A 15,410-nucleotide genomic window follows, 5' to 3' on the forward strand; every position below is an offset into this window, starting at 1 on the left:
CTGAATAGATATACACAACAGCACACTGTTGAGGAGAAACACATTGCAACCAGCAAATCAAGCTGAACAGCAACTGTCCTGCACAGGATGTTAGCTGATTTTGCAATGGGGCTGCTGAGTGCCACCTGATCCTGCTGTCAATGACATACCCTGCGCTCTGTCTACCTCTCTCCAATTCCTTTTTGTTCTACCCTCTCTTTATTCTTTTCCTTTCTTTCTATTTTGCTCCTTCTAATTCTGATGTTAACCCCCATGGAGACTGCTAAATTCAGCCCATGGTGCAAGAGATTGTAGATCCCTATAAAAGCCACTGGGGAAACACTGTCCTGTTCTCACGTTGAATTTCATAGACAACTCAGTGCCACGCTCTGAGAACATCCAACAATTTCAGAGAAGTACGCAGGAACTTAATATTGGGGAAGTATGTTGATCAGGGAAAGTCATTTCTAATTTGCTACTTTTGCTCTTTAATTGATTTGTCTTCAAGACAATAAGACTTCCTACCAAAATCAGCTGATAAAAGTCACAAAATGATTTCTCCTCTGAAAGGGGCTTCATTTTCTTATATTTTGGTAAGTGATTCAGGTCTCAACTGCAAATGCACGTCACTATACCCATTCAAGGGCAAACTGATAAACTTCTATCACATTGTGTGGCTAAGAAAACCTGAGACTACCAAGGACAGAAATATGGGAATTCAAGCCAAAGGATGTTTGGGGTTTGCTTGTTTTGACTTGCAACTGCATATCTGTCTTGCCTTATTGCATTATAAAGCACAGGATCCTCAGAAGCAACAGGAGCCACAGAGAAACCTGATAAGGGTTCTCTCACTTTTGTGCCTCTTGATTTCCACAGAACAGTAAACTACTGCCTCTGATGCCCAGCAGTGCAGCATGGTTTTGGAAATGCTGAACCAAATACACTGTAACGTCGCCAGCATGGTGCCCGAAGTCCTGCCTGTTGCTGCCATGCCAATCCTGCTGCTTGTGGTCTTTCTCCTCTTGATTTGGAACTGTGACAGCACAGCCTCAATTCCAGGTCAGTTGCTTGTTTATTTCTGTGTTTAAGGATGTTGTTTACATGGGCATTTGGTCAATGATGACAAGGAAAATTGGACAAAAGTACAAAAGCAAACCTGGTAAGATCTCTGAAAATCACAGCCACGATAGCAAAATGAGAATTAGGTTAAAAACCTGTCCCAATTATCTACACATTTTAAAATGTCTGAGAAAACTGCTTCCTGTCTTTCCAGCACTTTGGTAGATTTAGCACAGCTTCAGTTGGGGTGAAGCAAGATAAAATTCTAGGGAATTAAAACTTTTGTAAAAGATTCAAACAGGCGGAAATGTCTTGGGATGTCTTCTATCCCACTGTGTTCTCCTCCCTCACTGCCTTGACCCGCTCTTCCGTTCTTGTATATATTCCTTCTCTTCATCTCACTCTTCATCTTCTCACAGCACCAGTGTGGCAACGGCAGGATCGTCACAGGGTCGAATGGGACCTGGGCAGTGGGAGAAGTGTGGGGGTCCCTTCCATTCCCTTGGGAAGTCACACCCCAAAGGAATCTTCAGCCAGCCCTGTGGGTCAGTCAAAAGTGGGGAATAACATAATGACACAGATTATTCCCTAACTTTCCACTCTTACAGCTGGAATTACTTGGTATCAGATTGGTTCTCAATTATGAGAAATTTCAGACTGTTCCTTTAGTTTTCGGTGTCCATCCCTCACGGCAATCACCTGTTCCCACTTCCATAAAATCCCATAAGCCTTGTTGCAAGAACATATTCATTAGACACGTCTATGTGTCTAGGATAGGGCGATTGGGTGTGGGAGCAGAGCCTGGTACAAAATGCTCTCTGGCAGGATTCTTCCAAGACATTTCAAGAACACTGCCTGTCTGCTGGACTCAGCCTGGAAGTATAGGTTCTTTGAATGCTTAGTGGAATGCACTATGTAGTAAATGACCTCCCTGGGGTCATCTCTGGAGAAGGAAGCACAGGTTTGAGAAAACTGTTCATCATCTTTGACTTGAACTCCTTTTCCCATTGCTCATGTTCCTCAATCAAGGTCTTCTCCCTGCAGTGGACTCTTCAGTCAGGGTCAATGAATGTCAGGGTAGAGAAGGGTGGAGGAGGTGGTAGAATGCTTCTTCCTTCTCTTTCCTATCACAGGCTCAGGTGCTAAAGTCCAATCTACCTGTATTATCAGAGGATCTCACAAGGAGATGGAAGTCAGCACTGCCCATAGGAGGAGTAAGCCAGAGGTTCTCAAACTTTTAGAATAAGAATCACCTTGCAGCTAGGGGCTGGTTATCCTGACTCCTGGGCTCTGCTCCAGAATTTTGAATCAGATGCTCCAGGCCCAGGAACGTCCGTTTTTGTTGTTGTTGTTTGTTCAAAGACCCACTCTCCCCATCCCCAGATGCTTATGCTGCAAGCTCTGGTGGCACTGCTCTGGAGCCCCGCGTGAGGAGTGGCTGGGATTGGGAGGGGAGGCCACCCCTCCCCTGTCCACCACTTCTGGGCAAGGACGTCATGCTGTCACATAGTGTCAACTAGATCACATACATATACTACAGTGGCGCTTGGCCATGTCTAAGAATCTGGAGTTCTTAGAAGGCCCCCAGGTCGATATTTAAAAAACTTTTCCCAGAGGGTTTTTCCTAGAAGACAGGGTTGGGAGCCACAGAGATGAGCCCACAACCTTCATCTGAGACACAGGGGAACAGACCCACGGAGGAGATCTGCTGTGACATGAGAAGGCTGGGGGTTCAGAGTGAGGGGTTCAAGTGCAGAGAAGAGAGATGCCTTGTCAGCACCCAAGCAGGAACGAGGACAAGAGCAAAGGGACCACCAGCTCGTCCTCAGGCCCAGGGTGATGAGCATTTTGCTGGCCAGGGAGTTTCTAGCTTCCTTTCACTTTGAAAATCTGGGGTCTGGCCAGCATCCTCTAGGGGCACAAACTAAGTCCCTGCAGTTCCTGGGTGGGGTGATAAGAGGAAAGTCGTTTTGGTAGGGTGGTTCTTGCTGTCTAGTCTTCTGAACTCCCACTATGTCCCTTGAATCACTGCTTCTTGGCTTCTGGGTTTTATCGGGATTATAGCTCAGGGTCATTAAAAGTCAAAGGGCACACAGAAGGGACAGCAATAAAAAGCCTGCACTTGCAGTTTGGAAGGCAGTTTCCTGCCTGTTTTCTCTGCTGAGGCTGGTGTGTGTGCCTGTTTTCTCATTGAAGAACCTGAGGCTCAATGGAGGCAGGGGCTGCACAACTAATCTGTAATAAAATGGGGACTCAGATGGAAGCTTGTTCACCCCTGTTTATCGGGCTGGAGAGTCTGGGGTGAGAGTGTCTCACTCGATGGGAAGGGGTGTTGTAGACTTCAGGTGGGAGAAATGCCCCAACTGCACTCATCTTTGTCCAGGACGCACATAACTGGGCACTTGGCAGCTCTCCCTCCCCTGAAGTCACACCCCCATCCCAACCTTGAAACTGGGTCCTCTGCCTCTGGATGCCACACTCGGGCCTGGCAGCACATCCCCACAGGGGGAACCCCGGAGGAGGACATGGCAACATGTTCCCCTTTTCCTACTAAGGAAGCATTTCACAGCAAAGTGCAGTGTGACGCCAGGTTTGCCACCATAATCCTGACCAAGAAACAGGATGTTAATAGCAGTCCTGGAGATGCTCCTTGTGCCTCTCAGGCTGCTCTCTCCCTCACCCCGAGATGTGAATCGCTTCCTGGATTTTGTGACAATCCCTCTGGCTTGGTTATTGGTTGGCCACCTAATTTCACATCTCCAGACAATATAGTTTAATTTGCCTCATTTAAAAGATTTCGGCAATCAAATCATGCATTGCTTATTCTTCTCTCTTGTTTCTTTTACTCAGTGTTGTGTTAGATTCATCCACACTGTGATTGTGGCATGCTGCTGTAGCTCATTTTCATTGTCATGCGGTCTTGATATTGTCATGTGGTCTTTCATGAACACCTACAGTTCTGTGCTGAGGGGCAACTCGGATGTGTCCAGCCTGTGTCCGGTCTATTTTGGACAGTGCTGCTGTGAACACATGTGGACTCAGGTTTCTGTGCGGTGGACACGGAGATGTGGAATGAACCAGCTTCTTGATTGGGACTGTAGGTGAGAGATCCCAGCAGTTGTCTTCAAGAAGGCTGTGTCTGCACAAAAATGCAGTGAAGGATTTACCTCTTTGGGTGTGAAAGAGGCTACGGTAATTGCTGCATGCTTAGATAAGCATTCCCAAATCTGAGAGGCAGAGAGCAGCTTAAGCTCAATGCAATGGGAATTATTTCTCTACTGTTGATCTCAAGTCCCTATCTTGGAGTCAGTGTCTATATCTAGTAGGGTCTTGACAAATGTTTGTTGGACAAAGGTGACTTACGATTGCTCACTAAGGACCCAAACCACGGTTCTCCTCTGTTAGAACATCCATGTTCTCAACCCAAGCCCACGGTTTATTGCAATCTCCACTCATACTTATTTTTTATTTTTATTTATATATTTATTGTTTTTGGTACCGGGGATCGAACTTGGGTCCTTGCGCTTGCACAGCAGGCGGCGAAACCACTGAGCTAAATCCCGGCCCTCATACTTTTTAAAAAGATTTTTACTTTTATAATTTTTATGTGTGCCAAGCTTTTTTTTTTTTTAAGAGACTGATGTCAGAAGTTTGCCTGGGCTGGGCTCAATGCTCAGGACTCAAAGTTACCTCCTTCCCCCCAGCCTCCCAAGCTGGGACTAGAAGGCAGAATGTACCAGGACACCTGGTACACTGACACTGTTGCAGTCCGCCACTGGTTGTAACTAGCCATGCACTGAGCTAGAACTAGGTCTCTAGACTCAAACAGTAGTCCAGATACTTACTCAGTGCCTAATTCCTTAGCTTTATTTTGCCACTTGACCTTTAGGTGTTTGTTTTTAAGCTGAGTTCTGAGACAGAGACAGAGAGAGAGAGAGAGAGAGAGAGAGAGAGGCAGAGAGATTGATTCTCACATTGGACATTATCTTTGCAGACCTGCTTTCTCACAGTTAAACGGATAACTCCAAAGCAGCCCAGTTCTCATCCATTCATTCCATCAGCAGGGCATTTAAAGCAAAAGCACTCAAACAATTCTGTCAGTTTGACACTTTTCATGGTTTTCTCACTTGTTACCACACAGACCTAAGGACTTGTGTTTGAAATGCACTGACACTGTTTAACTTGGGAAGAAATGAGTACACATCCCCAGGTCACTGAGCCTGAAATGACTGAGAAAAGAGAGCTAGTGTGATGTGGCTACTGGACGCTTTTCACTTGTGGAGGGGTGAGGAGTCTCTTGTCAAGCTTGGTTTGTTCTCGTGTTTGTAAATCATTTTGTTACTGATTCACAGATAAACTGCAGAAGACGTAAAGAACATTTAGATGAAAAGAACAAGTATTTTTGGTGTTGCAGAGATGCTGATTATGTTTTCTGATGACTCTCCTAGGTCCTGGCTACTGTTTGGGAATTGGGCCCCTCATTTCCCATGGCAGATTCCTGTGGATGGGGATCGGCAGTGCCTGCAACTACTACAACCAGATGTATGGAGAATTCATGAGAGTTTGGATTAATGGAGAGGAAACACTCATTATCAGCAAGTAAGTGTGTTAATAATCAGAGAAATTGGGGCTGGGGTATAACTCACCGGTAGAGGATTGCTGACCATTTTCAAGGCTCTGGGTTCAATTCTCAGGTCTTAAAACAACAGCAGAGCACAGAAATACTTTTAAAATCAAGGCTAGGATTTTTCCCATTTAAAAAAAAGATTTTATTTTGAATCCTTGACATCTTTTAAGGCCATTTTTCACAGTTAAGTAAAAGTAAGCAATTCTGATGTAGAAATCTAACTCTGCAGATATATGGATTAATCTTCTCTTGAGTTGAATCCAAAGGTACAGAGATAAAGAGCTCTGAAAAACTGGGAAATTATTAAAACATCTCTTAATGTACAAACTTGGACTCCAGATGCTTTGATCTTGAGTCCCCTCCTTTAGGGAAAGGCATTATTTTTTGGCTTTTCTGAGAAGGACCTTATCTCTGTAAGTAAGTTTAAACAAACAAAAAGCCCCACAGAAAACAAAACCTGAGAAACAGGTATGTGACTAGTAATTTGCTAGTTTGTTTCTAATGGCAGGTTACTGAGTACCTCTGAGACAGAAGAGAGTAGAAAAAGAAGCGATTTGCTCGCCTATCTAGCACTGTTTGGGTGAATCAGCAATATTGCCTGTTTAAAAAACTGATGTTCTCTCTTCTGCATCACTATTTTCTGGATTGCTGAAGCAGATTGAATTCACTCTAGGGACACCCCAAAATGTATTGCATGAGAAGAACAGATGTTATGAAATACTAGTTTTCTTCTTTATTGAATTTAGCTCTTAGCAAAGCCATCTGCCAACACTGTCTCCCTAATAACCTTTCTAGCTACAATTCCTGACAGAACTTTACTCACAAACTAAGAGACCATGACTTGTTAAATTCCTTCATCCAGATAGCTAGACTTGCTCAGAGAAGCACTTCCAGAAGCTGAATGAATTTTCTCAGGGCAAATTACATACATCATTTCATCAAGTACTGTGGTGTTCTCCAAGTCCAGTGCTTTCAAGCAAATGTTAAAAAGAAGGGAGCAGAGGAGGAAAACGTGTCATACTTCCCAATGTTTCAGGCTATCCTGTAGCGTTGTTCTGAATTGATCCAATACCTCAAGTTTTGCCTGGTGCTTTCCTGTTTCATTAAGTTTCCTGTTGTTACACGTGAAAGAACGGCTGAGGATGACCACATTTCTATAACTACACATAAATGGCTACTGGTGGAAATGTCATTTCCTTGAGTTGCTCGTGAAACAGTCAAACACAGTGGTTCTCAGTCCTCCACTGTTCAGCAGCAGCAAACTCAAGAACATGTTACAAATGCACACTCCCAGGATCCATCTGACCTAAATAAGAAAGCCTGGGGAAGGACCCCCCACCCCCGACCCCTGCCACAGCTGTGTTTTCACCAACACTGCAGGTGATTCTGATGCACGCTGGAGGTGAGACCCACTGCTCTAATCACTAGATCATCTTTACTCTTTGGTTTTACTTGTTCTGGTCTATTGAGCCCAGGCCAGCCACACTGAAGTGAAATGGACAAGTTCTCATTTTAAAAATCAGTAAATTGGTCACTTGTGCAACATACCCTACAATAGAGGAAACTTGGATTTAGAGGACTGGCACCTTGGCTGCTGACTGCTCATTCCCCAGCACAGCGAGCTGCCTTCCAGGCCTCCTCAATTCAGATCCCCCTTCCCCGTCTCCCTGTCCCTGGGCAAACAGTTGTATGGTCCTCAGGACCTTCATCCAAAAGGAGGTGTACCTGCATCTCAGACTCAGAGCAGTGGTTCTCGCCCTGTTTGCCCAGTAGAGTCCCTGTGGAGCTACCTGAAGCCCCAGTCTTCAGGCTCTGGAGGTCAGACTCCCTGTGAGTTCGACCCAGGCATCACTGGTGCTTTAGCTCCCCAGGAGATTCCAGTGGGCTACAGAGCTTGGAACTCTCCCACCGGGACAAAAGGAGCAGGAAGAAGGTTCTGGCAGGAGTGCCCTGTCCTGTGGACTATGGGGAACACATAAGCAGGGAGCATTAGTTGTGTCTCACTGCATTTCTCCTGCATCTAGCCACAGTGGTGGTGGTGAAGAATAGATCTGGGCTGAAGAGTGATGGATTTGAGAGCTAAGCACCAGGCAGGAATCCCTCTTAGACAGTAGATCCTTAGGCCATCAGCTGAATTCCCTGATGCCCAAAGACCATTCCTGAAGCAGGACACTTGTGAATGTCAGGCTGGCATCTGACCACTCTGCCCATCTCAACGGGGAAGGCCATGTGAGGGACTGACCAGCTCAGGCATGGACGCACACACCTGCTGCTGGGCCCCAGCCCTCCCAGTTCTTTTTTGTCCTGTTCTCCTCCTGTGCTCTCAGGTTTTTCGCTTGCTGGAGTCTTTGTGTTCTCCTTAATTGCCTCAGAGCAGCTCGATTTTGTTGTTAAGTGCTGAGTGGGACATGTTGGTTCCACCTCCTTTCCTTGCCTGCTCTCCAAGCTGCTTCCAGAACTGCCTGTACCTCTTGAAAAAAGACCCCATTGGGCCTCAGAAAGCTTTTGATTTGTATTTTAATAGTTTGCCAGATTTCTTTTTCTTTTGAAAAGTTTGAGGGCTGTACTCATTACAACTGTGCAGAGACCACAGTCCAACTTTCCCAACCAGTTTTGTCCTAAAGTGGGAGGGGCCACAGCACCTCAGGGGAGAAAGTCAGGCGTGAGGGCTGCTGGCCCACAGCCTGAACCACATACAGGCTTGGCTTGGAGTCATCTGTAGATAAAGCAGGCACAGTTGCCCCAGGCAGCTGCACCCATAGCTATGCTCTAAATGAGAGCCTACAGATGATAGACATGACCGTATATGTCCACTATATGAGTATGTTTTTATATTTTTATCAAAGACACACAAAAATGAGTCCAATAACATCTATAGAGAGAAATTAGCAATGGACAGGTGAGCCAGGGTTATATTTACCCATCTGTCTTAATCATGAGTAAATCTACAAGGGTTTTTAGTGTTCTGTCAACATATATTAAAATTTATTGCACACTAAATAAGTACTCTGTGCTCCCAAGTCTCAATAGTTAACAGTGCCTCTACACTGACAAGTAAACATTTATTGAGTTCTTACCATGTACGCCATGTGTAGATCTAGACTCTGGGTATACAGTGGTATTTTATTTTGGCAATACAATTAGCTAAGCATTTCTACCCTCATGCAGCAATATATTGTTAGTATACCAACAATAAAGAAATGAAATATATAGTTCCGTCACTGATCACTTAACACTAGGGTACGTTCTGAGAAAGGTATCATAATGTGAACATTATAGAGCAGTTATGGTGACCTTTCTAGAGCTTTCAATGATACAAACATTGCGGCATGCATATCATGGCACCACTTCTGTGTTCTATATCTACACTAAGATGGTTTCCATTTCATGTGGCGATGAAATCTCATGCAGCACTGTCACATATGCAGTCCATCACTGATGAACAGGACATCATACCGCACCTACATCAAAAGGGTGACCAACTGTCTCTGTTTGCCTGACACTAGGGGCTTTCTGTGATGGGGGACTTTCTCTGCTCAAACTGGGAGTCTCTGGTAAACCAGAGTTCTTGGTCACGCTACTGTCAGGTGGACAGGAGCTACCTAGAAAAAAAGCAGGGAAGCGCTGGGCAGAGGACTACTTGTCCAAACAGCAGTGACCTCTCAGGAGGCAGTCTGAGGCAGGCCTCTCTGAGAAGACAGCATCTGAATAAAGACCTTAAAGAAGTGAGCCATGCAGAACTGCGTAAAAGCATTCTCAATAGAGAGAACGGCAAGTGCAAAGACTCTCGGGTGGGAGCCTGTCTGAAATGTTCAAGGAACAACTGTCTGCCAGAGTGGCTGAGGGGGAGCACCATGGAAGGGACTGTAGAGTAACAAGACACCAGACCATGTTGGGCCCTGCAGACTTCATGGCAAATCTGCCTTTACCCTGCATGACATGAGAGCCATTGAGGAGCTTGAGCAGAGGAGAGACATATCTGGATCACTCATGTTTCCCCCGACTCATAACGGCTGCTATGTTGAGAATCAGTGGAGAGGGGACAAAGGATGTGGGAAAAAGGAACACAGTTAGGAAGAGATGATGGTATCTGGCCCAAATGAGGGCAGTAGAGGAGGTAAGGTGGGATGAAACTGCAGTCACATGTTGAAGGTAGTTGCCACTGCCTTCAGAACACAACAGTTTGGACATTGGAAATGATAGAAAGAAGAGATAAATGTAGCCCCCCCTTTTTGCCTGAAAAGCTAGGAAAGAAGAGGACATTGGAGCAAAGGTGGAGTGGGGAGATATCAGAATTAAGATCATGACATTGGACTTGCCATGCCCAGGGGACACCTGAGTGGGATGTTGAGTGGGAGCAACTCAGCCTGGGTCCCTCCAGGGTAAGCAGTCAGAAGCTAGGGAAGGAGACTGAGAAGGGACAGGGAGACTGGGCAGGGGTGCAGAAGGGTGTGGCAGTCTGACAGCTAGCTCAGGAATGCATTCAGAGAAGGGAATTGACAGGCCAGCTGAATGGATGGAGGTTTGAGTGTCACTTTTAGAGACATGGTGGGTGACCCTGAAAGAACTGCATCAATGGACTGCTCGGGGCAAGGTTTGCCCAGAGAAGGGAATGAGGCTCAGCAAGGTAGAGACAGCAAGTATAGGCAGCTCTTCCAGGAGTTTGCTATACAGGAGGCAGAAGCGGGGACGTGATGCAGGGCGCACGCAGTCAAAGGAGTTCTCATGCTCATAACAGGAGAAACCACTGCATGTGGGTTGTGGAGGTACAACTACAGAGGGAAACTTTGGATGGGTGAAGAAGGCTGAGCTACGTGAGATGTGAAGGGGTCACAGAGCAAGTGGAGGAGGTGGCCTTGAATAGGATGTGGGACTTCATCATCCTAACAGGAGAGAAGGCTGTGAGTCACAGATCCTGGTGGATGGAGCTTCATGAGGTTTTCTTTTAGTTGCTTCTGTTTTCTCTGGAAAATCAGAAATAAAATCGGCTGAGAATGAGGGGACAGAGGATAATCGTCATAACAGAAGAGCAGAGTGAATGCAAAAGGGAGATCGTGCCAGCTACACTGAGGGTCCACTTGAATTTAACTGAGACCTGTCAGCAGGGGTCAGAATATGCGTGTGTGTGCCTGTGTGCATGCGTGCACCTGAATCCCACTGTGCCAGCAGCGCAAACTAAAGTTGGCTTTAGCCAAATTTCATCACTGGGTTGGAGTGGTGATAGCTGGAGCTTTCTGTTGTAAAGATTGTTTTCCTCTTGTAGTGAGCCTAGACTTTCAGCTGGGTAAATGTCAGAAGGGCAAAGGCATTTGGAAAGGTGATATGAATGAGGGGACCTGAGCTGGGACACAGGACAGGTCTATGAGAGGCAGTTTCTGTAGTTTTAAGTGTTTGTCTCCAGTAATGTCATCAACTGCCTCTTCTTTGTAGAACTCATCTCAGCTGGCCTGGCCATGGGTTTGTGAGTCGCATAAACTCAGAACTGACGGGCTTCTTCCTTGCCCCCTCGGAGCTTACTTCCTGGCTGCTCCTCAGTTTGAAGGGATGACAGTTTGCTCTTTTGCACACATCTTTTGACTTCAGTTTAAAGAAGAAGAATGCCCCCAAGTGACCAGACACCTTCCACTGCCTGCTGTCCCTTCTGAGCTTGGGGACTCAGTGCTGAGAAATCCTCACTCTCCACCAGCGGGACAAGTGTCTCAGCCTGTGCTGCTGGCCGACCCACGCAGGGTCTGGTCTGTCTCATGCCCAGGAGTTCTTTGCTTAGAGAAATCCAGCCCCACTTCCAATTGCCCTCTGCGGCCAGGACCTCATCACTGGCTGTGCCACTTCTGCCTAATTGGCTTTCTCTCTTGCCCAGTCTGAGAATAACTGGGATCTTGGCGCCCCCTAACGGACACATGGGTTTTAAAATCTAGCTCCTCATCAACTAAGAAATATTTAGTTTCGTTTGTTTCACATTGGAGGTTTCTTTTTCTGTTCACATTTTGATTAGCAGTTCCTCAAAGAAACCGATGGGACAATCTGATTAATGCAGTGTACAAAAGTTCTAGCGGCCAAAGCACACAGTATTCTCTTTGTACTCTTAAGTGTTTATATTTTTAGATTAATTTTTGTGAGCAAAGAATGTAAACATTAATTTTGTTTTACTATAGAATGAGAAAGGAGGAAGTAAGAAAAGATATTTCAAGTATTTTTAATTAGTAATAATTTAAGTCCTATTTCATGGCTTTTCCATAAGGAACAAATTTGAATTGTTCATCAAATTAATCTGCTGGAATACAAATGGAAGTATGTAGATTATCTCTTTTGGAGTTTATTGTTAGGAAGAGGAAAACTTGTCTAAAACTAAAAGTTCACTTGCTGAATATTATCTGTGGTCAAATGAAAAGAATATTTAGTTTAACAATCTCTTCATTAAAAATTTTTTCTGAAATAAATATGAAGCAGTTAGTTATTTATATAACAATTATAACTTTATTTTCATTCCTTAGCACTGTATTTTTTCAGGAGCATTCTTTTAAACTTTGTATAAGAGTGTAAAACTCATCACAAATGTGGGAGTTTCACTACCATGAAGCCCACAGTCTAACCTATCCAGCCAGAGAGATCTTTGACTTAGCGTTTTCTATGGGAATGTATTCTGGCAAGCATTACTTGAACAACCTTGCTGAAGCAAAGTCATCCTTTTGTAGTTCTTTTTGGTGTGTTTTTAAATTTTAAGTTTTTATTAGTATATGTCTACCATACCTCACGATTACATTCATCCTGGGGAGTGGTTCAGGTACATAACACATCCTAAGTTCCATTTTTCATTCCCTTTCTCTACTCTCCCTCCTCATTCCCTCCCTCTTGGTCCCCTTCCCTTTTCCAAATGATCTGTCTCTCTGTTTCCTACTCAAAGTCATCCTTTTAGGAGCTAAGTGTCAACAGTAAGAGGAAGAAGCAAGTGTTAAGACAGCTTCTCCGATGCAGCCTGACCATCAGGTCCATATACTCTAGTAGCCACTGCCAATTTTTGAGGGTTATATATTCTGAACAGCTTCACAGTAGGAAGATTTGCTGCTGAAACATACACAGCCTGCTGTATTCTGCTAGAGAAGAGAGGAAAGAGAAGGAAGTAGCAGTGAATACATGAAAACATGCATAAACATACAGTTCACTAAATTAAAAGGTAACAACATATGAAATAAAGATAACACCCACGCTATTTAATGCATCTTGAATGTGCACTGTTGAGCACCATGTAAACTCCACTCTCTAATGGCTCACCAGCTCCTGCAGCACCGGAGAACACTGCAACCCCAGAGACCTTGATATGTCATGATGGAATACAGTGCAGAGGCCACAGATAAGTTCTCCTACCAGCACAGTGAGCCTCCAGGCCAGCGCACCCAGGCCCTGGACAGTCAAGGGGTAGAAGTGAAACCCCACTAGAGGGACCCAGACTGACTTTAGGGCAGTGGGAACTTCTACATAGAACTGCCGGATCAAAACTAACAAATCAAGACTTTTCAGTAACTCTAGCAACCCCCAAATCTGTGGCTCGCTCTTGCAGGAGGAGGAACTCTTTGGAGTAGTGGGATGGTGCCTGGAAGGCTGCGGGCTCTCCTTAACTCTGCTTTTCCATTGGATTCAGTTCCATAACAGACTTGTAGCTCTGACCCGGGGGTGGGTTGCTTGTGACTTGAGTTTAGCAAAGTCAGGGCAATAAGGAATGGTGTGAGCACGTTTTCTATCTTTTGTGATGAGAAGATCACCAAGGTTTGCTCTCTTTTCAGGTCCTCAAGTATGTTCCATGTAATGAAGCACAGTCACTACAGCTCCCGATTTGGCAGCAAGCCCGGTTTGCAATGCATCGGGATGTATGAGAATGGCATCATATTTAACAATAACCCAGATATCTGGAAAGCAGTTCGACCGTTCTTTATGAAAGGTAAGCAGGAGTCGCTACATCCTTGCCTTTGGTTTATGAATATGCCAGTTTAAAACCATATTTAAAATTTTGCTGTTTTACTGGTTTCAAATGCTACTGATAGAAGGACTGTATGCATCTACCATATATTAGATGTTGTGCTAAGCACCTGAAGTTTCAATCCCACAGCAACCTCCTGTGGGAACTACTCTGACCACCTGCTATGGCAGATGAGGAAACTCGGGCATAAATAGGTCCTGTAACTTGCCCCAAATCCCACCATTATACATAGGGGCCCCTGGGTTCAACCCAGAGCCTACATTTATAGCCCCAGCATGGAGGTACACAGCACTTTCATGAGCGGGAAGAAGAGAGACCTGTGCCCTTATGGTCCATTCCAACCAAGCATTTCCTATGTTACCCACGTTCATCAATGTGTTTTCTGAATCACTGACTGACAGTGCAGACATTTTGAGAGAAAACAATTTGTGAATGAAATTGATGAATTTTAACGCATGGAAAGGGATGTATGTGTGGCCATCCAGACCCTGAGTTTTATACTTGAGGAAATAATGTGCTACGGAGGTTGTGACTTTCACTCAGGCAGCACAGCAAATAACAGCGTAGCAGACCTAACTCCAGGCCTCCTTATCTAGGGATTTTCAGCCTTTTCTGTATCACACTGGAGATGCTGAGGTGGGGAACAAACATGGTCAAGCTCTGAGGTTAAAGTCAAGCATCTAGAAAGATCGTCATGGCCTGGAAGCCCCGTCAGCGATGCAATGTGGAGCTAGCAGGCTTTGGGCTGACCCTGTCCCATCAGTTTTCTTTCCCCACCGCCTCCACAGTGAGCCCAGATGCCTCCTGCATGGCTGCTCACACAGGGGGAAGCCGTGCCTCTGTGTGCCTGCCCCACAGGACTCAGCCCCACTCTGCTTCAGACCCCAGTGTCTTCATTCCCTTTGGCTGTGGTAACAAACGGCCACAACTAAGCAGCTACAAGTGACACATTTGCTCTCTTGCACTTCTGCAGGTCAGAAGTCAGCCATGGGTCAGACAGGCCCACGTCAAGGTGCTCACGAGGCTCTTCTGCAGGCTTTGCTGGGAAGCTTTCTCCTGGCTGCTCCCAGCTTCCAGAAGCCACCTCCATTCTGTGGGTGTGGCGTGGCCAGGGCCTGCCCATGTCACATCTCTCTGGCGCTCCCTCGGTTATGCCGTCACATCTCTCTCTGTCCTTGACCTCAGTGAAGTTGTGTGTCCGTTCTGGTGAGGACTTCCAGGATTCGTTCTAGCCCACCCTGAGAATCCACACTGATCTCATTATCTCAAGGGCCTTCACCTTAATCACCTCTGCCAAGTCCTTGATTACACACAATGTATGCATAGCTTGAGAATCAGGACCCAGAGAACTCTGGAGACCAATTTGTCTGCCTACGACTGATGTGGGGGCAGATCAATCTCCCCACTCCTTAGGAACTGCAGAATGGATTAGTGAAAAAAGTACATGAATCAGGCTTCCAGGTTGTGGGATCAAATCCCAGTACTGCCCCGAACTAGATGTGCAACCTGGGGGCCACTCACTTAAGCTCTTTTCACGTTAGTTACTTCCTCAGGAGTTGATAAATATCACAGGACCTGCACTGTATTGTTATGCGAACAACAAATGATATGATGCTGTAAGACCCCATTGAATGTAAATTTTGACATTTGACCCTGGTTTATTTGGAATACGTGAACTAGCATTTAGGAGTAGTTAACTTCCACATCCACATATACCCTCTACCCAAGCTACTGTGGCCATCATCCAAACAGGTGCCAAGAATACAGTGA

At 45.5% G+C, this 15,410-nt stretch overlaps 1 protein-coding gene across 1 annotated transcript in view; it reads left to right on the plus strand.

Moving 5' to 3' along the window:
* Nucleotides 1-795: 795 nt before the first annotated feature.
* Nucleotides 796-15,410, plus strand: part of LOC101702005 (aromatase) — a 39,547-nt gene continuing 24,932 nt past the window's right edge. The window contains exons 1-3 of the mRNA XM_087180689.1: nt 796-1,038; nt 5,487-5,637; nt 13,447-13,601. Of these exons, the coding sequence (XP_087036815.1) occupies nt 894-1,038; nt 5,487-5,637; nt 13,447-13,601 (451 nt within the window). The 5' untranslated portion in view covers nt 796-893. The remainder of the gene's footprint in view (nt 1,039-5,486; nt 5,638-13,446; nt 13,602-15,410) is intronic.

The sequence above is a fragment of the Heterocephalus glaber genome, unplaced genomic scaffold (genome assembly GCF_053883595.1).
Source record: "Heterocephalus glaber isolate CG9 unplaced genomic scaffold, H.glaber_assembly_v1.0 deba00000122, whole genome shotgun sequence".
NCBI lineage: Eukaryota > Metazoa > Chordata > Mammalia > Rodentia > Bathyergidae > Heterocephalus > Heterocephalus glaber.